Source organism: Melospiza melodia, chromosome 4 (genome assembly GCF_035770615.1).
Source record: "Melospiza melodia melodia isolate bMelMel2 chromosome 4, bMelMel2.pri, whole genome shotgun sequence".
Taxonomy (NCBI): domain Eukaryota; kingdom Metazoa; phylum Chordata; class Aves; order Passeriformes; family Passerellidae; genus Melospiza; species Melospiza melodia.
Window position 1 is genome coordinate 10,645,680 of NC_086197.1, and position 22,456 is coordinate 10,668,135.

General features: G+C 44.0%; 1 protein-coding gene across 2 annotated transcripts; it reads right to left on the reverse strand.

The window, feature by feature from the left end:
- Positions 1-743: 743 nt before the first annotated feature.
- Positions 744-22,008, reverse strand: IL17RA (interleukin 17 receptor A). 2 transcript variants are annotated; one of them, XM_063153840.1, is made up of 13 exons: positions 21,871-22,008; positions 15,715-15,739; positions 13,774-13,920; positions 11,932-12,056; positions 10,373-10,499; positions 8,971-9,018; positions 8,726-8,883; positions 7,466-7,540; positions 6,662-6,737; positions 6,563-6,577; positions 5,258-5,359; positions 4,159-4,200; positions 744-3,579 (listed from the first exon to the last, which is right to left on the reverse strand). In XM_063153840.1, the coding sequence occupies exons 1-13, from the start codon at positions 22,006-22,008 to the stop codon at positions 2,087-2,089; spliced, it is 2,571 nt and encodes an 856-aa protein (XP_063009910.1). In that variant the 3' UTR covers positions 744-2,086. The 2 variants fall into 2 exon arrangements, with proteins under 2 accessions (XP_063009910.1, XP_063009911.1); XM_063153841.1 differs by lacking the exons at positions 11,932-12,056; positions 15,715-15,739; positions 21,871-22,008 and having other exon boundaries at positions 13,774-13,889.
- Between the last annotated feature and the right edge of the window lie 448 nt (positions 22,009-22,456).

Genomic DNA, 22,456 nt, shown 5'->3' on the forward strand with positions numbered 1-22,456 from the left:
AGATGTGTTAGTTACTTGTTTTCTTCACACTGGATTGGTAAAATAGCATATGGATTTTCCCTTCAAACAAACTTTTTCTAAGTGAAAGCAAATTCTAAGAGCTGTAACACCAAGGGAGTTATTTGAGAAGGGAATGACTAAGGCAAGGAAATTCAAATGACACTTCTGAGCTTCCTATTCAAGTGATTTATAGGAATTTATACCACTTGAAAAAGACTCATGGGGAAAAAAAAATCAGATTTACATGTTAATTGCTGTAAGATAAAAGAAACTTTTAGAAGTGGGATCATCAAGATGGCAATTACTGACATAATCTGGGAGATGGGTTCTCACTGGAGGAGCACTGAGATCACAGCTGCCTCTTGCTGAGCTCTGTTGGGTTAGATTGGATTGGATTGGATTCCTGTTGGAGCAGGAAGGCTCCCAGCCTTAATTCTGGATCTCTGCAGGGATTTCCCTTTGTCACTGAGCTGTCCTAAGAGTCCTGCATGGAAATGACAAACAGTTCCTTTACCACCCCTCCTGAAGGGATGTAGGGATGCTTCCCATGGCTGCAGGCCCTCAGCTCTGTCCAGCTCATCTCCACACTGTGCTTTGCAGGAATATTTTGACATTCGTGAGCCAGTTCAGTTCTGGCTCAGTTTTGCCTCAGATTCCTGTAACAAATACTAAGAACTCAACATAAGGAGATAGGCAGAATTGAGGACACAGAAGTATTTAACTGAATATATCAAAAAAGTATTCTTCATTTTTAATTTAAGGAAAAAAAAAAACCCACAGGTTAGACACAAAATTATAAAATACACACAATACAAAATAAATTGCAAGAGAAAAGAATAGATTCTTTCTAAGACATTAGATTTTAAAAAAGCTGAGATAAAGGATTTTTTTGACAAGTAAACTTAGATGGATGGGAAAACAACAAAGGAGAAAGGCCTGCATGTATTTACACCTCACAGGTTGTTATCCAGTGATAAGAAACAGGGTAAATGCAGCCTTACCATCACTGCTCCTGGAAGAGAAATCCCTTAGTCTGTTCAGTATTTCACTGTAGTTAACCTGAACTACCTGTGCTGGAGCTTAAACCCACACAAGTGCATCTTACAGTCATTTTCACTCAGCCTCCCTTAACTCAGATATAATTTCCACTCTAAAACAGCATCTGCTGAGGCTACAGTTTTTCCTCCTCCAAAACAGTCCTTTATTTCCTTGTGTGTCACTATCTATATCTTCAGCTCACATCTTCCTGGTGCTAAGATATCCAAAAGCAAACAGCACTGCAGCAGTGTGTCACAGAACACACCAGATTCCCCTGATTCTGTATTCAGCTCCACATTTCTTAAAACTGTAAAAAAATCCCAAATTCCATTTCTCGGTCTCCTCTTCCCCCTCCACTACTGTTGCTGGTTTTCAAGCACATAGCTCCCAGTAGAGAGGCAAGAAGAGTCATGGAGACTCTCAATTTAAACATTTATCCCACTTATTCTCAGCTATTCCACTTGATTTCTGAATGGCCGTGGAAATGCAGCTGTAAATGAATGATGAGTGGGAAGAAAAATAAAAATCTTTAGGCACATTTATCAACCAGGTAGAAACAGCCCTAATCTAGCTGAAATTTAAGGCACATGTCTTTAATACAGTATTTACAAGGAAATGTTCAAAATGTGCATTAAAATGGCAATGCAAATGTCACCACATTATCTAAGCCTATTTTCTGAAGCATGCCTGTGACTTTTATCCAGTGCAATAGAATCAGCACAGCTGGAGGGCATTGTGAAGGCACGAGTGGATGAGCCACAGCAATTTTTCTGCCATCCATCAGAGAGAATTCAGTGTAATGCTCTTCCCCAAGGAACAGAATCACTGCCTGTTCTTTCACAGGGCGGGGCAATACTCCTGGCTTCTCTCCACAGAGATTGGAAGCAACATTCCACATGTGCTGGGCAGTGCTGCATCCCAGCAGCACAGGAAGGTGCCAGCACTAAGCCATTTACAATGCAAGGACAAGGACAGTGCTGGAAATGCAGCCTCAGTACTGCTCTGCATGGGACCACCCTCCATCCCTGCATTTCAAACAGGGCAGAGCCTAAGAGTCCTCCAAAGCCTGGCCAAGGTCCATCACCTCTGCTGGGTAGCTCCAGCTGGACTGCCTCTGAATGTCCTGGAAAAACAGCTGCTTCTGGAGGCTCTTCAGGCTGTTCAAAACCTCTGGAGAGAGCTCGTGGAAGCCCCCCTGCTGTTCCTGATCCTCCTCTTCTTCCTCCTCCTCCTCTAGAAGGTCGTCAGGAGGCAGAGGGGAGCATCTGGAGATGTAGCCCTGGTCTGACTGCACTGACTGCCTCTGGTCCTTGCACTGGTCATCAAAGACCAGCTGGTGCTGCTGGTCAGCCTCCCCCTGGCACAGATATGGCTCTGAAGGGATGACACTCTGCTGATAAAGGGGGTACATGAGTCCACTCAGATGCTCACTCAGGTCACCTGACAAGTTTGCAGGACTCTGGTCAGCTGCTGAAGCCTCAGAGCCATCGTGGAGGATGAGGTTATTCCTCATTGGAAAGCTGGTCTCCAGAAGAGGAACTCCTTCCATACAGTCCTCATTGCTCAGCACATGGTGACTGAGGATGTTTCTGCCTTCCATGGAAGAGACTGGCTCCACCACCTGAACTGGAGGAACATCCATAGGAAGGACCACAGTCTGGGAAATTGGATCCCCACGTGGATTAAGCTGAGGCTGCAGCCTGCAGCCTGTACTTTCACCCTCATGCACGTGGAGACTGATGGTGTAACAGGGCTCAGGCTCACGTAGGTGCAGCTGGTGTTTCACAATTCCTCCTGGCTCACTCAGCAGTGAACCCACCTGGCTCTCTCTGCTCAGGGAATGCACCTCTTCATCACTATCCAGGCAGATGGTCTCACTCTCAAACCAGTCTGGGTGCTCAGTCTGCCAGTTTTTGAACTTCTCTATGGCCTCTTTCAGCTTCCTCCCACTGGGGGTATCGATGTAATTTTCAGCTGTGATTTCCTGGATTCGATGGATGCGCCCGGGTTCAAACTTCTCCAGATCCTGAATCCGAAAATAAATATCCTCAAACTTGTCCATCAGCTGGTATCTGGAGGTGACATTGAACAGATCAGGTATATCTCTCTCACTGCTTATTCCCTCGAAGTAGCAAACTATGTACATTCCAAAACAGGCTGGCTTCTTGAAATCTGGCAGGATCAGGTTCAAGGCTGGGGTGAACAGGTCTCCCACTGGCTTTTGCTGATCCTGCTTGAGGCACACAGGCTCACTCCCAAGCATGGCCTGCCATTTGGCCTGGGTGCCCCGAGAGCACAGGATGATGATCTTCGAAGAAAGCTCTTCCATCTCCTTCTTCTGCCGGGTGAGCCAGGGTAAGGGCCCCAGCTCTGAGATGTGGTGGTCCTCCAGCAGGTCCAGGGCCACAGCAGTGCCACAGACTGTCATCAGGAACTCAGCAAACTTGAGCACCACGTCCACGTAGAGCAGGTGATCAGCAGAGTACACGATCCAAACCTTCCGCAGCTTCAGGGGCGGCAGGGGCAGCTCGCTGTACGGCGCTGATGGAAGGCAGGGAAATGTTAATTACAGCCACAGTCCCCAAACTGCAAAGCTGTGAGTCAGCACTAAGCAGCATAGCAGGGTATTAACACAACTTTTAAGCTTTAATGCTATTTTGGCAATCTATGTGGACAACATCTCATTTTGTAAATTTAATATGAAAGTACAGGCACAGTAAAGGGTGATTTATGATAATGCCCAGATGATTCATCAACTTTCACCTCACAAAAACACTGCAGCAGCTTCAAGAGGTTTGCAAATATTGCTGTATTCTCTAGTGGAGAGCTGAGTGCACCCACCCCAAACCAATCTGCTGTTGCTATGGCCTAGATGATCAGCAAAGCTTCTTCTGCTAGTACAGCCTTGGGTCAAAAGCCTCCCCACATTCCAAAGCAATTACCTCCCATCTCACAAAAACAGCACTTCAAATTCCATATACAAAGCTTCTTTTAGCTAAACAGGCTAACTTTTGGTTTCAAGAAGCATCTAAGGAGTAGTTAGAGCCTACAAAAGCCCCTTCTGGGCAACACTGTCAGACCTGCATGAGAGGTGCTTGACCAAGCACAGTTGCATCTTACCAGCTTGCAAACTGTCGTGGCTGCATTTCCCTCGCCGGCGTGCTGGAAGAGAGACAGTCACTGTCAGTTCTGGAAGCACGAACTAAGATTAAATGCTTAAAATCACACCACCTTCCACAGATTAGGTTAAAAAATAAATCTCTAACTGTGCAGGGAGATAAAGCTTTAAGGACGAAGAAGCCTAATTAAAAAAACATACTGAAAGAATAAAGACTCTTCTACAGCCAGTTCTTGCTATGTTTTTCCTTTGAGTGGAGACAACGCACTCAAAATTAACTTTCAGCTTCTTCCCCAATCGTGGCAGTCTCAAATACAGACCCCCCCAACCGTCCTGTGACCTCTCCTTAAGGAGAAGAGGCTTTTAAAATATGTCTTTTTCTTAAGAAGCTTTTCTGAAGAGGTGACTAAAATGTCCCTAGCTGCATCTTATAGATGAATTTGATGTTAAGAAATTTTCCAAAAGATTACCAATTCTTCCTCTCATGTAACAAAAAAACCAAAAGCAGTGAGTTACACAGCTTCCCTGAGATAACTGCCTCATGGCTGCAGCACAGAAAACAAGGAGTTAGCCCTTAAGTACCCAATTTTCCAAGTTGCTTGATGTCAGTCTCTGTCCTGTGTTTTTTTTTTTTCCTTCCACTTCAATTGAAAAACCTTATCTAATCTCACAATAGTATAAAATTAATTTTGCAGAGAATTTGGGAAACAGGGGGAAGACTACAGTGTGGACAAACAGGAAGCTTCTGCTCTGCAATGCTCTTATGCAATGCAGGGGGAAAAAACATGCACAAAACTGCAGCAATCTGCAGTAAACAAAGAGCTGAACTACGAAATTCCTTTTTCCCCTCATGACCTCTGAAGTGCTACGAACAAGGAGCATCAGAGAAGATAACCTGTGGAAGGCTTTACTTATCTAGTGCATGGTATAAGGACATTGCAAGTCCCATAATGTAAAACTGAAGATGTTTTCATAGGCATTATTCTCAGTGGCAAGGCATCAGAACAGCAAGGAACAAAACCACAATAGGAATAGGTACAGAAGGAGAAAAAAATATTCTTTAGCACTGGATTTTTTCTTCCTGGCTGGTATGAGCCTCACCTGCTCGTATTTTAGTCATGCACAGCACAGCTGTGATGACTGACCCCACCAGCAGCACAGAGATCCCAGTGATGCACCAGTACAGCCAGATCATCATGTCATCTGCAAAACAGAAACACTCCTCAGACACAGCTCCAAGAGCAGAAGGTCCCTGAGCAGCAGAAGCCAAGGGAGGAGGACCCTGGCTCTGCTGAGCAGACAGCACTTCCCCCTTACAATCCACAGCCACTGCTCCAAACCAATTCCTGCTTGCATGGTGCTGCTGTACACCACAAACTTGCTCCACACAAAGAACCATATGTGCAGCACACTGAAAACACAGATCAAGAACCCTCCTCTAAATAGCAATGTTTACCCAGCTCTGACAGGCATGCCGCCCATGTCCTGCCTGTTCCTGCAATCTAGCTTAAAAAAAAAAATTAAAATATCACTATTTTGGGTCAAGAATTTCAGTTTACAGGTGTTTTTCCTTTTTTAATTTTTTTTTTAATCTTGGGCAAAAGATCCTTACAGGTGTTGCAGCCAAAAAAAGGATGTCAAATCATTATGCACAAGTTATCTTGACATTCATAAAAATGAATATATGCATGCTATTCTCTCCAAAAGCTGCTTTATATTATGCAAATTTTTTAACACTGAGCAAAGTGACAGAAAGTATTTTATATTAAGACTCTTCTTGTCAAAACTGCTTCTCAAAGAATTCTATGCAAGTGAAGTGTCTCTCAAAAAATTGCTCTTTAAGGTTCACACTGCATACAAATACTTGCCTCATTAAATCATGGTGAAGTCATTCTTAGCACAATTAATTCTGAACTCAGTGTTACAAGGGGACTGTTAAAGAAATTTTAGACATCAGGCTCTCATCTCCATCAGAGAGATTTACTGCACATATTGATTATGATACCTGCCTGGGTGAGCTTGGTGGCTCAAAAGAGGGACCCTGAACAAAGAAATCCCTGAACAACTAAACCCACATGACCTAAACTCTCATCCCTCACATGATGTTCTCATTACTAGGTGTGTGGGGTCTCCTTGCTCTTCATGGGTTTGGTGTTTTGTTACCAAGTGGTTGCCAAGTGCTGGTCTTCACATCCTCTGAGGTTTCAGTGGGAGCTTTGGTATGTTCCCAGTATGGCTGGTACAGTTCATGCACCACCTATGGGCTGTCCACTATTTTCAAATAATATAAAACTTTCAACAGGGACATTTCCTGCCCATTGGGTCATTTGCAGGAAGGATCATTTCTCATTCTACCCAACAGAAGAGCAGCAAAAAAAGTTTCAGAGTGTTGCAAGAACTTCGTACCTGCTGGTTCTCTACCTGCAAAAGACAAGAGTTATGTTAAAAATTCAGTTCTCAGCTGTAAAACAATGGGAATCTAATTTAGAGAAAAGTGGTTCTCACTTGGAACTGGATCACATGGGATGGAAGCAGAGTGTCTCAGACAGTCTGTGCCACAGTTTGCAAAGAATGGCTGAATCTGCAGTTGAAAAGAATCCAGAAAACAGAAGTTATTCTTAAAAGAAATTTTGTTCCCTGATTTACTTTCTCTCTGCCTCAATGTTCCTTGTATTTTAGGACAGAGACACAGAATTCCCGTTTCCCTTCAGAAAACAAGATTAATCAATAATTCTTACACCATACATGACAAAAGCTGTGAGTTCCTGAGGCTGCACATTTGCCATTCCCACTCCCATAATCTCTGACTTGGCAGCCCTGTACTGAGGAAAAGCCACTGACTGCAGAGAACACCTGCTGCCATCTTATTGCAGGGGTTCCATCCTGTTGTCTCCTTATCACAAAAGTTTCACACCTTGTTGGTGTTTCTCATGGTCAGCTCCTCAGAGCACTGACTCTTTCTTCACAAAGCAGCCACCCCACTCTTTTACAGCACTCTTCTTCTCACTGGTTACACCTGTGGCCTGTTAAACTCAGGCCTGTTCCTAATCTTTGATAACTGGCCCAGCTGCAACTGCTTAGGGGTAAGATTACTTTCTACACTATCTTTATTTTCTTATATTCTATCCCCCTACAAATACCTATATAAAAATTTTTTTAGCCAGAATATTTCCCTGATGCAGGTAATTGCATATTAGCCACTCTCAGAACAAAACACTGTGAAAAAAAAAAAACAACTTCCTGACATTCCTGAGGTGCTCACAGCCTTGATTGGGAAGGAAGGACACAGGCACAAGAGTGTGATCCCACCTGTATTTTGTATCTGCAGCAAGCTTTTATGTTCTCTATTTTGATTGTGACATTCACTTGCTGTTGCAGTCCATCCTGCAGAAATCAGATGCAAGTTATAAGGGAAGGAAGAAAACCAAATGAAAGCAGGGAAAACAGAAAAAGCTGAAATGAAAAAATGGAGTGGTCCAAAGAAGCAGAAGCTATGTTTTTGCTTTTGAAGAAGCAGCCCAGAGAGAACAGGATGGGTGAAGGATCTGGCCACCATCTCAGCAGCTGTGCTGTGTGACAATGCAATTGAGACAGCAGGCCAAGACTACACAGGTAACAGGAAATAATTAGGGATGTACCTGGTACAACTTCAAAGGAGTTAAAACTTACATTTTCTTAACAATGTAGATGTCTTCAGCTCTGTAATGTGTGAACATTAACAAGTCTCCTTGTTTAATTAAAAGCAGCTGCCAACACTACTTCTGACACTAGAACAGGCAGGTGAGTTGCCCTTGCTACCTGCTGTACACAGTCAATATCATGATAACCTAATTCTTCACAGTGATTAGCAGATACAAACTCCAAAATGAGGTGTATTCCCCTCCACCAGGGAAATACTCACACAGCTGCCCCATCTGTGTCAGTAACAGCTTAAACATATCAGTGCAGGCAGTACTAAGGGTTTTAAGTGTTAAGGAATAGAAAGATTAAACAAACTGAATGCCAACATATCTGCCCTCACACAAGGAAGGGAGGAGAGTGATTCCAAATATTCAGTATTTCTCCTCCCTCAAGTGCCTGAAGGGAAACATTTTTTATATCAGAACACAGTCTGGACACTTTAAGATTCTCAGCAACACGGACTATAAGACCTATGGAAATTGATTCTCAGCTTGAATGAAGCATCTGTTAGTAAATCACTCATTCTTTATATAAAAGATTTAATTAACACCTTCCTGTGATCATCTCTGATAAAGTACTTCAATGATTTATTGAAACTTTGCATCTCAATTTTGGTTAATTTGCTTAGTCTTAGCTCCCCAGGCACTGGCTTGAAAAAGGTAATAAAGCCCAGATAGTCAAACATAAAATTTGACTTTGAAGGTGTTTATAGACTGCTTTATACATTATAAAACCTCTTTTTTGATCTTTTACCTACTAAATTCCCCTTTCCAAAAGCAATCAAAAAATAATTCCTTGAAAATTGTTGTTCAAATGTCCTGGTTTAGCAAGCATTTAAGACGTTTGCCTAAATCTCCAGAGCAGGCATGACCTGGGGAAGGGACTTACCTCAGTGAAATCCTGTGTGGCCATTTTGCACCTCTTCTCATGCATGTAACTGGCCACATGGATTCTGTACCTGGCTGCCTCCATCCACGGCTGGAAGCTCACAAGCAGAGCTGTATCATCTAGAACTTCACCCTGGATCCTGGGCTCCCACAAGCTGCCTGGAAGCAGGGCAGATATTCTCATGTTTCTCAGCTGTCAAATATTCCAACAGAGCACCCATGTCTATGAGACTCAAATATTTTTACCTGTCTTTATACATGGGATGGTTTTTTTCATCAGAGAATCGCTGCAGTCTGCAAGAAAGACCATCAGTAGTCAGTCAGAAATATTGTACTTCCATTTAGGAAAAAACCACAATATTAATCAGAAGTCAGAGACCTAACCAAGCTCTCCTAAATGAGTAGACACCTTTGTTCTAAAGCAGTGGCAAAATTCTGTAGAAGAACAGTACTGGTTTCCAGTCCATTCCCTGATGCCATGGGGTGTTTGGCTCTTTTTCTTCTCAGAACCAAAAACATACCACACTTAATAGTACAGCAATAATGTAACACTGGTGCAGAAAGGGTCACAATAGTGGAATTAAAACCTCACATTCATCCCCACACCTTGTAATCACACCTCAGCAATAGATTCCTTCAAAGGCATTCTGATACAGGAAAATCAGGAGGCTGGAATCTTTCTTAATCCTAAAACACTCTTCCACATTTCTAATTCCCTTTATTTAGAAGATTGGCCCTGCTTTTTGGGACTTGCTTCACAGTTAAATCCAGAGTTACATATTCAACATTTAGCAATGTGGGATTTACAACTCTCAGCCTTAAATTATGTCTCTCCTCTAGGGTTTGGACAAAGGAAAAGTAACAACTCCCTGCTTAGACAGTTGAGATAAAACATTTCATATTTCAAGTTTTCAACTTTCAAAGTTACCAATTTAAACTCTGTGAATTTACAGTGTCCCTAATTCTTGTGTAAGCTCTAACCAGCAAAGCTCCCTGCAGCTGCTGAGCTTAACACCATGCATTAGGTTTCTGAAGAACAGTAGAGGATAAAAGCCAGGAAGTACTTAGTGTGAACAGGCAGAAGAAAGGGTATGAGGGCTGAAAATTAAGTGCTCTCTTCTCCTTTTCCAGCTCACATTGGCTGACACACTCCACACTTTGCCATTTTATAACTACAAAGTCAGGTTGACAACTATGAGCAAGTTAAGAAAAAATTTAAGAACCAGTTTTCAAGATCTGTATGAAGCAGCAAATATTTATGAAGCAGTCAGTGCAGCCACAGGGATTACAGATGCTCAGCAACCTTGGGGAGCACAGTAAAAATTCTTTTAGTGATAGGAAAATTTTCACATCAACAAGAAAGGGTCAGGCACCCAGCACTACCAAGTTCCTTGGTAAATTATGCCTAACTGTGCCTTTGAAATTGACCTTCCCATGTCTAGGATTTAGTACTAGAAGCCAAACTTCTGATTTGGAAATTCTGACCTGTACTTCCAGCTGCCACAAGCAGAGGGGCAGCTCTGAAATATTTTAAATGAAGTAAAAGCAGCAGTGATGCCAGGCCCACAAACCCCCACATTCCTTCCAGAGGTCCACAAACCACCACATTCCTAAACCCAAGGCCCAAGCGAATTAAATCACCTCTTACCAGGCATTGTGAGGGACGTGGACTTGCAATTGTAGTCTCCATTTACACCCAGCTTGGGCAGGTGATACACAGTCACTTGGTAAGTCTGGCCAGGTTCTACTTCAAAACGGTCAAAAGTGAAATTCCACTGAAAACAAAACACATCCACAAGGACTTTAAAGGACAATTTAGGCACTGAAATTAACAGCTGACTTGGCCTTGTTCCACTGTGTTCCCTCATCCCATGTAACCCTTTAACTGAAGCTTGACTGTGAAAAATTGGAACATAAGTGTAAGTATACCTGTCTCTTTGTCTGTCTCAATTCTTCTGTTTAGAATTTGTTTTTTCTTGGGATCTTTGAGCTGATACAACAGTTTTATGCCAAGCCATTGTGTGGAACTTCCACCAAACTATATCCTGAACTGAATGGAGACTAGAATAAAATATGCAGTTTCAAGATGGAAATTTCAGTCTAGTATGAATTTTGTAGCACTTTGCAAGTGCTAAGCATTTAGAATTGCATTTATACCTATGTAGTTCTGTACCTGGCCATTCCATACATATATTCTTAAATCTATACTGTTTGCTGCATCAGCAATGCTGTGCATATTCTGGGAGAGGCACTCTGGGAGAGTGGTATTTAGTGAGTGGCAAGCTAACTATGGCCAAATTCTGTGTGGTTAAGGAATGAACTCCTCATTGTTTATATTCCTTACTGTTGTGGATGTTCAGCACTTTTCTGATGAGTTTCCTAGAAGGAATGTAATCTGAATGACAACCCCCAAAGCTGGTGCTTTCCTCAGCAACAAGACAGTACAAGAAAGAAGTGGAAGCAATAGTAAGAGTTGAGTTTAAAAGCTATAAAATATCATGCTCTGAAGCAGAATGCAAGAACCTGTCACAGACATGTTTTATGAAAAGTCCATTCCTTAGGATTTTTTTCTCCTGAGAAGCTGAGAGGCCTCAGGAACAAAATGTAAGCAATGATTATCTGCTGCTGTGCAATGCAACAGGTGCATTTTGATTTGTCTCATGTGGTTGCTTTTAATTAATGGCTAATCACAATCCAGCTGTCTCAGATTTTCAGTCAGTCACAAGATTTTATTATGATTCCTTTCTTTCCTTGCTAGCCTTCTGATGAAATTCCTTTCTTCTATTCTTTTAGTATAGTTTTAATATATAATTTTCTTTTAATAAAATATATATGTATATAATAATAAAATAATAATATTATCAGCCTTCTGAAACATGGAGTCAAGATTCTCATCTCTTCCCTCATCCTGAGGCCCCCTTGAACACAAGAACCCCTACAATGATTTGCTTTAAGCAACCTCCCGAGTGATGACACATGCCAGGCAACTAAAAGCAGCAATTCTTAAAATCTGAAGGGTGGGCAGAGTGAAAGAGAAATGGGAAATGAGGGCAGAGTGAAAGAGAAATGGGAAATGACAGCAGATCTGAAGTCCAAGACAGGCTCTAAGCAGCCTGTACTTTTTAATCAATAACCTTGCCATAAAACAGTGAAAGCAGAAACAATTCCACAGACTAGAACACATAATTTGGATCGCTCTGCACTCACCCGGCCTCCATCTGGACGGACCTGAAGAGGCAAATTGTTGAGGAAGTCAAACTGGGCACAGATCTGCTGATTGCTGCTGATCTGCATGACGGCGAGCTCGGCCCCTTGCAGGGAGCGGACGCTGGCTGCAGGGACAGGGGACAAAGCTGCTCACCCTTCTCTCTGCACGTGGAGAGGCTGCAGCCACCACAGAGAGCACCACTGTGCCTAGCCTTGTCTAGTCTAGCTGCTTTGAGGCGCTGAGGATCCCAGCATGAAGATAAGTGGCCATGGAAAAGCGAGCATGCAGGGCTGACTGACAGCACTCTCAGCCTAAAGGCTGTCCTGCATGGCAGAGCTACACCTGTGCAAATGAAGGAGCACAGGAGAAGGTGACTGCATTCTCCACACACCCTGCCATTCCACAGATGTGCTGAGCTCTGCCTCATGCAGCTTGGGTGCCAAAGCAGGCATGTAGTCAGGCTAAACAGGTCAAGTAAGTTTACTCAGTGTTTCCTTCAACCTTCAGCTGAAACAGACCTATGTTAGTGCTGATTTCCAGCCTTCCAGTGATAAGAAAACTGTCAGATAGCCAGGGAAATAGTTCCAATAGTTAATTACCTTGGCAAAGCTACATCTGTGCAAATGAAGGAGCAGAGGAGAAGGTGACTGCATTCTCCACACACCCTGCCATTCCACAGATGTGGCATTGTGCTGAGCTCTCTCAAAGCTGCCTCGTGCAGTCTGGGTGCCAAAGCAAACACATCTTTGTTTTGGTACACATGAGAGAGCTGCCAAGCACAGGTGAGTTCAATGACTGGGTCACACCTGCTTCTACACCACCCTAGCTAGAGATCACAACTCTACAGCCCTCAGACACAGCCCCTGCAGAAGGAAGAAATAAATGTGTTTAATTCTGCCTTAAAGCAGTGCAAAACTTTGGACTAGAGTATGCAAGGGAAGCATCATTTACAAACAATCAAATATATTTGGGGAGTGAGAAAATGTGATTTAGTAGTCATTTAGGCTCCAACAATGAGACAATTATTGCTTTGCCAAGGCACACAAAGATGAGATTACACCCACCAAACAAAATTAGGCAGCCAACCTCTCCAATTTCATAGATCTGCTTTCATAACTTGAAGTCATAATTTTCCTCTCTATCTGTTAGAACCCTGGATGCTGAGAATTTTAAACTTTCTGTGCTTAAAGGCACAGACCCACAAAGAACACTGCATTTGATCTGAGGCTGTGAAGAAGGCTTCGAAAATTGATTGATAGCACTGGGATTGTGGGTGTGTAGTTGGTTAGAAGTGAGTAATATCACAGGGTGGAAAACTTAGAGCTTGGAATTTTAGAATATAGAAATAAATATGAAGGAAGATGGAGGTTTTAGGGTGGAGGCAGGTTGTTCTTCTTTACCTCCTTCTTCATGGGTTTGGGTCATGTATTGTAATTGGGCAGAGAAGTCTGCACTGCAGGCTTCCAGGGATGAGTTATTGGGTTAAAAGGGAAAATAATCCAGGTGTCAGTTCTTAATTGGATAGTTTAGTCCTAAAAGACCTTGTAACAAGAGGCAGTTAGCCTTTCTGTGCCTTGCTAATGAAAAGCTGCCAACCTCATGGTTGTGAAACTGTTTTACTGATAAGAAATAATAAACACCTGAGTCTGAACATGAATTACTGTCTCAGGTGCCTTCAACCCAGACCCAGAGCAACCAATGTCTATTCTTACTAGAACACACCTTTTACCTCTGCTCCATGCTCAAAAGTGAAATTCCACTGAAAACAAAACACATCCACAAGGACTCAAAGGACAATTTAAGCACTGAAATTAAACTGAAATGAAACAACCACCACTTACCGTCTGTAGCCACTTTCCACTCGATCTGAAGCACAGGGACCAGTTTTCCATCCTCCTTACGGAAAACATCAGAGGAAACGTGGAGACTGCTTGGAGCAGAGGGAGTCCAGGCAGCCACCTGCAGCCAGCTCGACTCCATGCACGTGCCTGTCCAGAAATGAAACCCACATTTAGAGTGGGGCTGAGCAACCTCTGCTTAACTGCAATTATGATCTGCTCTCTGGGTCAGGCTTATTCTGAGGGGAAAACTGGGTGACAGACTCAAAGTTAGTTTGCTGCATGGAAGTGCTTTGTAAATTGCCTGTAATAATCCAAACTTATTCTAGTAACTTCCACTTCCTCTTTTCCTTAAAATCTGTTAGTACTTGTCACTATTAGAGTAGTCAGGCTAAACAGATCAAGTAAGTTTACTCAGTACTTCCTTAAACTTTCTGCTGAAATAGAGCTATTTTAGTGCTGATTTCCAGCCTTCCAGTGGTAAGAATTCTGTCAGCCAGGGAAATTGTTCCAATAGTTAATTACCTCCCAATATTTAATTACCTTGGTTAATTACCAAACTGCTTTTCCTCAAATTTGAATATACATCTGAATTCAGCTTCCAACAACTGCCTGTTATGCCTTGCCTAAATTAATGAACTCCCTGGACAGAAAAATAAACTATGCTTGTCAACAGGGTGTTAGGGAGAGCTGGTCCTGTAGAGTCACCAGAAAGTGAAATCAGGTGTGACAGGCATCAGACAGACATGATCTACTTGGGCTTTTGTAACACATTTGACTTCTCAGAGCATGTTAAAAATAGCAGTCAGCCCCCCCTAAAGTGCACTTTGGGTCTATTTTGATGGATATGTGATGGAAACATGGCTTTAGGCTTAGGAGTAATTAGACCATCCTCAAATGCTCCTTTTACAAAAAATATCTATAAAAAGCCTGACAAGAATAAAGTACCTTTCAGCAAAGAGTGTACTAAACACTAAAAAAAAAAAAAAAACAGATTTCCCCTAGAGCAGAAAAACATAACAAAAGCCATAAAGCAGAATTTAAACCAAATATTTAACTTGGGCAGCATTTTAATGCTGGTGCTGCAGTCTGGCTTGGCCATGTTGCCAACCTGTATTCCAGTGGCTGTGTGCCACTGGGAAATATCCAACCTGATCCCACCCAAGCCCTCTCCTGCCAAAGGAGTTTTAAATCTGGTTATTTTCAGCATAGCCCTCTCCCTGATCTGGCAAGCCAAACAAAAATACCACTGGTACAGAAATCCTTGTGTCAGTTTGACACAGGGCTGGGCACTGAGGCAGGAATGAGCTGGCTTAGAACAGGGGGGAAAGCCAAGGAGCTCTGCAGGGCTGCCCCAATGCCTCCAGGTTTCAAATGCACAATTTCAGAACATTTTCCTTTTGTTTTTAAGAATGTTTTTTCACAACATCACCCATAATTATATTAAGGTCTTTCAGATGCATGTCATTGCTAAGACTTGACCCCTTACACCCAATAATTTACATTAACTGCTCCCAACTGCACCCCTCTATGCCCCATTTTTAATTTTCAATTTCTCATCAAGTACTGTCATAATGGCTTGTAATGAAGATTTGCTGGCAAACTTGTCCTTAAATTCTCATTTCTTTAAAAACTGATGATCCCAGCTTTAAATAGAAATTAAACAAGTTGGGTTGGGTTTTACTCATGTCATTGCCTACCCCTAACTCTGTCCTAAAAAAAGACCAAACTTTCCATTCCTCTTCTAGCTGGAGCTTATAATGGATCAAAGTGTAAATCCCAAAGCAAGGCATGATAGCAGTGTTTCCCTTTACAACTCTTCAATTCTAGCAGGAAAAACATGCTGTATGAACCCAGTTAGAAAAAGAAAAGAACAAAAAAAATAGCAAAAAAAATAGCATGATCTTATGAGAAAACTGCAACAATGAAAAAAAAATTACTTACTATTTCTTACGAGACAGTTTAAGTCCTGTGGGGGAAAGAAACAAGAATATTACTCTCAGAATAAAACTGACAGCAACTTGCTTCTGCTCAGGGCTGGGAGAGGGGCAGGAAAAAGCACTTCAGTGATGCGCACAAATTAGAAAAATTAACCATGATGGAAACACTGGGCTGAGCTGTTAATCAAAAAACCGAAGACACAGGGCATGGAACTTGGGCACAATTTATGTGACATCTCCGAGATCATCCAGTCCAACCTATGGCAAACACCACTGTGCTGAGAAAGAACAATTCACCAGAATTAGACACTTTCTTATGAAGAATAAAGATGCCCTGATCACAAAGAAGCAAGCAGAAGTTATGTGGGCTCTGCCTGGCCTCTCCCAGTTATATTTTGATTATTCTGGAAGCCCCCTAAAGCTGGATATTATGGTCAACCATTGCCACCACATAATTCATTTCAGTGGAGCAGGGAAGGCAGTTGGGTTTTAAACTCTCTACAACTTCCTAATGCCAACTGCAAATGTATTTGGGGCTTAGTGTCCAAGGGAATATTTACATTTTTAGGGAAGGGTGCTTGGACAAGCCAGTTGTGCCTTTTTGGTAATGAAAATACCTCAGAGATCAATGCTCACATTTCTGCTCATGTATCTGTTCCTTGGAAGGAAAGCAGGAAGATCTGGCATTAACCTCCTCATGCTTATATAAAGAATAAAACCTGAAAATCTCTTCCAGGCTTTTGCTACACAAGTCACAACAACACACACAGGTATAAATGCAGCCTGCAGGCACCCTTCACAAGAAACACATCCACACTCCAATTACTGCACCACAAATGCACCCAAGATAGAGCTATATTGAAAAACAGCACCTGCAACCTAAATCCTTTAGTAATGGAAAAAAAAAAAAAAGAATAAAAGAAATTAAAAGCAAAGAAGCAAATGCTGATGAAACCAAACTGGCTAACTACAAACACTGAAAAAGAGAAAAATAAAAATTGTGAATACCTATATGGAAGAATGGATTAAGCTATGAAAAAAATTAGTCCTAACACTTCAGACCCTTAATCAGACTTTTTAAGGTAAATGATTTGGCCTGACAAAGCCCCCCTTATGTGCAAAGGTGCAGTGGTTTTATCTGAGATTAAGATTTTATCGGGAGTTAATTTTCTTCACAGCAACTGCTACGGTGCTTTCCACAGAGGGCAAAGAGTGAGTGACTGCTCTGGGATGAGCCCTCAAGAGGAAACAAAAATAACTGGCAACCAAGCATAGGGATTTTTCCTAATGTAATGATTTCTGTTAAAGCCTCTCACTTAATATTCAGTCATTTTGTCCTTGTTCTGTTGCAGTCATCAGTAATTACTGTACATGGCATCCCAACAAAGCCCTTATGGAAAATATAAGGCCTCATCAGCCTGAAGAGCAGCAACAGCTGCTTTCATGGAGTGCTGGTGCTCTGCATCAGAGCTGACACCATAAGTGAGGAAATGCTGCATTTCCCCTTTCTTGTTTAATTATCAATATGAATATTGATCCAGCACAGTGTACAAAGGGATCCTCTCTTCCTCCAGGTTGATTATCCCAGGTGAAGCATTCACAAGGATGCTCCCAGCTTTGATGAGGCTGTTGTGCCCTTTCTGACATTTATTAAAAACTCCAGAGCTCAATGAGGAGCCATCTGTCTGTCAATGAGGATTCAGAACTGACACTTGCTAATTAAAGCCCTTCTTATCTTTTCAACACTGGGTTTCTATGGGGAAAAACAACAGTACTTTATCTGGTATTTTATCACCAACAGTATTTTATCACCTTTCCCCAGCCCCACTCAGAGTTTTCAAGGGACCACATACACAGTGTTTTTCCTACCCTGCACTAACTTGCTTGCCTGCTGTGCCAGCAACTTTTTTTTGTGTAGCTGACTATACTGCAGTGTTTTAAGCTGCCACCAGTTAGCTGAGCATTTAGCAGGTCTGCCACAAGAACAGGGAAAGGATTCTCCCACTGCAAGGCACCAATTCACTTCTTGGTCCTCTCCCTTCCCAGTGCCCAAGCACTACAGGGATGACCCAAGAGCTGAAAATGCTTTTAAGAACAACTCATCCACACAGGATGTCCTCACTATTGGCATAGGGAAGCAAAGATAAGCAAAGATAAAGGCACAGTGCAGGCAGAGGTGTAAGAAGCTCAAGGAAAGGCAAGTCCTAGGAGCACTTGCCATGAAACCCCCATCTCCTTTTGGCAGAGTACCCAGGTGAACAGCTCTGGGCACACTTTTATACCAGAATGTGTAACTCCAGGCAATGACATTCAAAAGCCAGGAAGCAACCAGAGCAAAAGACCAGTTTGGTCTGCAGCACAGTGTTAACCACTGTCAGATTTGCACTGGCTCCCTCCTCAGCACCTGAGGGAATACTTGTTGGTTTCTCCTTGTAAAGTCCAATCAACACAAAACCTTACTCGATGCACTGGCTCATCCAGAGCACACTAACAAAGCTATGACAGCAGAAATATTTAACCTGGTTTCCCTACCTGAGTGTGCTGTAATAGAGTTAATTTCCTTCCCAGCAGCTGGTATGGGGCAGTATTTTGGATTTGGGCTGGAAACAGTGCTGCTAACAGAGAGATGTCTTTGTTCTTGCTGAGCAGGGCTTGCACAGGCCATTTCTGCTCTCCAACACCCCTGCCACCAGCAGGCTGGGGCTGCAGGAATCAGAGTGGACACAGCTGGGAGTGCTGACCCCAGCTCCCCACAGGGACACTGAGAGGCATCAAACTCACCACATAAAGCTCGGGGAAGAGAGATGAGGAGGGGGATTTCAGAGTGATGGTGTTTGTCTTCAGAGTCATTGTTATGCATGATGGATCCCTGCTGTCCTGGAGGCAGCTGAACACCTGCCTGCCCAGGGAAGTGGTGAAAAATAATTTCTCGTTCTCCTTTGCTTGCATGCATGGCTTTGGCTTTGCTTATTACATGGTCTGTACCTCAACCCACAATTTCTCTCACTTTCACCTTTCTGGTTCTCCCTCCCATCTCCGTGGTGGGGAAGTGAGTGACTGAGTGGCCATGTGGGGCTTGCCTGCCAACTGAGCTTAAACCAGGGCTGAAAATCAAAGCTACAGACATGGGAGGCATAAATATGAGAAGGAGATGATTTTGAGGTGATGCTGAAATTATTCTTAGCAGGACAGGCACACTCAACTCTTGTCTACTTGCTGTATTCTCACAAAAAGGGAAGCAACTGTTTTTTTTCTCTCTTTTCTAATGATTTGTGTTTTGCTTAAAAAAGAACAGACCATATGCTGTGGAGAATTCTAAGAATCTGAATGAAATAAACCTGGGAAACTGATTAACAGCACCATCCCATAACAATTCAATTAAAGTAATAGGAGGCAAAGATTTCCCAGCAGGATGCTGTGGTAACTAGAAAGAAACCACTGGGAGCCAGGCAAGTGTCCAGTTTTCCTTTAAGAGTGGCTGCTGAATGGGAAGGGCTCCAGCTTTCCAAAATTTGCCTTTCACCTTTGAACCATTCCATGTATCTTCAGAGACTTGGATGATTTGAAGTTTACTGCAGTTTCCCTTTTCTAACTCCTTAGCAAAAAGAAGCAGAGATCAACACATGAACACATTACAGGAATGAATGCTGAAGGATGATTTGTTTAAGGCTTGTAGGAAACCAGCATCTTTTACAAATTAATTTTTTAAGCATTTTTCTCTACAGTTTTAAACTTTTTATCTTGTCCTCATATCAATTCTCAGCAAAATCAAATCCAAATTCAAAAGTTAAAATTTCTTCATAGCAATCAGTTCTAAAGTTGTCTTTATAATATTTTCATAGTTTTGACCAGTGACCCTTTTTATGATGAAGTTCAATAGTTTTGATAGCGAATCCTTTTCATGCCAAGAGGTCCAGAAATATTTCACCAGCACTCAGTGTGATCATGGGTTATTGTTAACATCCTACACAGCAGAAAGATGCCACAGAGGGGAAGGACAGAAGTCAGTCAACAGCAAGGGCAAAATGAACACATTTGCAAAGGAGACCCTGGAAAAGCTGTCCTCACATGCACCACCACCATGGCTCATCTTCATGAGAGGTGTTACATCAATTCTTCTCCAGAGACCTGCAGTGAAGCAAGCTGGCAAGATAAATTCCAGAGACCAAACTATGTACAGCTATCCAGCCCCTCAAAGAGAGCAGGGTTATAACCACTGCATTCCTCCAGGACCCCCAGGCACATCCCACGACAGCTACAGCACAGCAACTGAACACAGTGATTAACACTTGATGGTGGAAAAACAGATGGGTGTTTAAGCTGTGGGATGTTTTTTTCCCCTGCACATAGGAAAAAAGCCCCTGCAGATGACATGTACAAGCAATGGTTACTGGTGAGAGCTGGATTTGCAGCTGTGCTATTCAGCCCTAGTTTGATGGAGTGGTGATGAATAAGGCCCATTAAGTGCATTTTAATAAGATGAGCTGTTAACAAGCATTTAGTTTTCCTTACAGGTGTCTATAGATCCTGGTATGACACTTCCCCTCCACCAAGCAGCCTCTGCCTCATGAGGGTTTTGCTGAGGAAGCTGCCAGGGCTCAGCCTGAGCTGCTCCAGAGCTCAGCAGAGCAGGGTGGGTTAGACAAAGGAAACGGGACTCACCCACCCTGCTCAGCTGCAGCTCTGCTTCTGAACCACAGCACAGCCACACGCTGGGAGGGAGGGTTACCAAATCACACACTGAAAACAGCACAGCCCACAGAAAGGGAAGGGGGAACTGTTCTCAACTGTCACAGCCTCAGTTGATGATGGGGCTTTTCTCTATGTGAATCAGCAGCTTCAAAACTGCTTCAAGAGGCTGCTCCTGGGCTTCAGCTGACTCCTTTTTCTTAAGTCTACCTGCACTTTGGAAATTGGCTTTTTGATAGAAAGGGCCAACGTAGCAGCCCAGCATTCACTGCTCTGTGTGCACACCAGAGCATGGGGCAGCACAGTTCCCCTGTGAAAGCTGGAGATGTTCTGGTGAACCCCTCACCCAGCTACTGTGCTCACACTTCCTAAAAAATGAGGGACAGACAAGACAAAGTCAGTCAGAGCCCCACCATCCAAGGACTTGCACAGACTCCATTACTGTCAATCTCTGTGACTAACAAGGTTTGGGATATCATGGTTATGTGAGATGCCTAAGCAATACTGTAATTTTCCCTTTGCCAAAGTTTACATTTTGTAACTCTACAATGTCCAGCCTACAGTAAAACTGCAGAACTGGTCTGTTTTCTTGGGGTCTCTTTAAATAGGAGAGAAGGCAGCAGAGCAGAGGTTCTGGTAAAACAGGGGTAAGGATACAGTCAAACATTAGGAAAAGTGTCAGACTAGACAAAAGACAGAAAATGTGAACAGGAAAAGATTATAGAAGCTTTCACACCAAAGGACACATTTTGTTTTACGGTTGTCTATAGCTGTACCTGCCTTTTTCAGGCTGCTGAAAGTGCACCATGGCAAATAAAGCTGTCCAGCTCAGACAACGACCGCCCATTTTCCTGTCTCACCTGCTATTGTTAATTAAAAAGCAAAAGCAGATCTCTTCCCCTCCAATACACTCTTTATACTTATCTGAAACAAAAAAAAAATCCCACTCCAAAGCAAAAAAGCGACCAACAAAACAATCCTCAAAAACCACCAGAGAGAGTGACCAGCTCGGAGTTGCTACTCAAAGTTCGCTCAGGTTGGCTGTTCACTTTTACAACGCCGCTGCATCGGCAGCTCCTGTCCGGCCGGTTCCACAGGGAGAAAAGGCAGCCAAAGCCCGCCTGCTCAAAAACCTCACACGCATGCAATGCTCAATTCCCCGCGTACTCCTAAAAGTCCTAAAATCTGCAAGGCACTGGTTAAAACTTTTAGGACATTGGGCAACGTCAGCTCTTAGCACAGACTCACATCCTGCTCGGGGACCGCGGCCGCTTCCCGCACGGCTCAGCCGCGGCCGCCCAGAGGTGCCCGGGGCAGCAGCGCTTCCCGGCCGGGGCAACGCAGCGAGGTGTGCGGTGCTCCCCGGGACACCGACACCGCCCGGGACACCGACACCGCCCGGCCCCGAGCCCCGTCCCACCACCCCGGCTCCCCGCGCCCGCCCAGGCCCCGCGCTCCCGGCGCCGCTTACCGGCTGCGAGCAGGTGAAAGGCGGCGCGGCGTCCAGCAGCAGCCGCAGGGCCGCGGCGGCGGGCGGCCGGGGCAGCAGGAGCGGCAAGAGGAACAACAACAACAACAGCGGCAGCAGCGGCGGCCCCGCGCCCGCCATCGCCCCCGCACCGCCGCCCGGCGCTTCCGGGCTCGGGCCGGGCGGGGCCGCACCTGAGGAGGGGCCGGGGCGGCGCGGAGCGGAGCGGGGCCCGCCCGCCTGTGGGGCCTGGGCCGGGCCGCGGGAGCAGCGAGCGGCTCCTCCCCGCCGGGACAGCGCCGGCCCTGCGCTGGGGTTGGGGTTAAAGAGCCAAACCTGCTTAAAACTGGGGGTCGTCTTCTTGTTTGCGAGATCTGCGTGCTCCTCATAGGAGTGTCAGGGTTGGGAGGGACCGCTGGAGATCATCCATGCCAACACCCCTGCCAAGGCAGAGTCACCTGGAGCGGGTTCGGCATGTCTCCGGAGAGGGAGACTGTACGACCTCCCTGAGCAGCTGTCCCAGGGCTCTGCCACCCTGGATGTAAAGAAGTTCTCCCTCGTGTTGAGTTGGAACTCCCAGTGCTCCTCT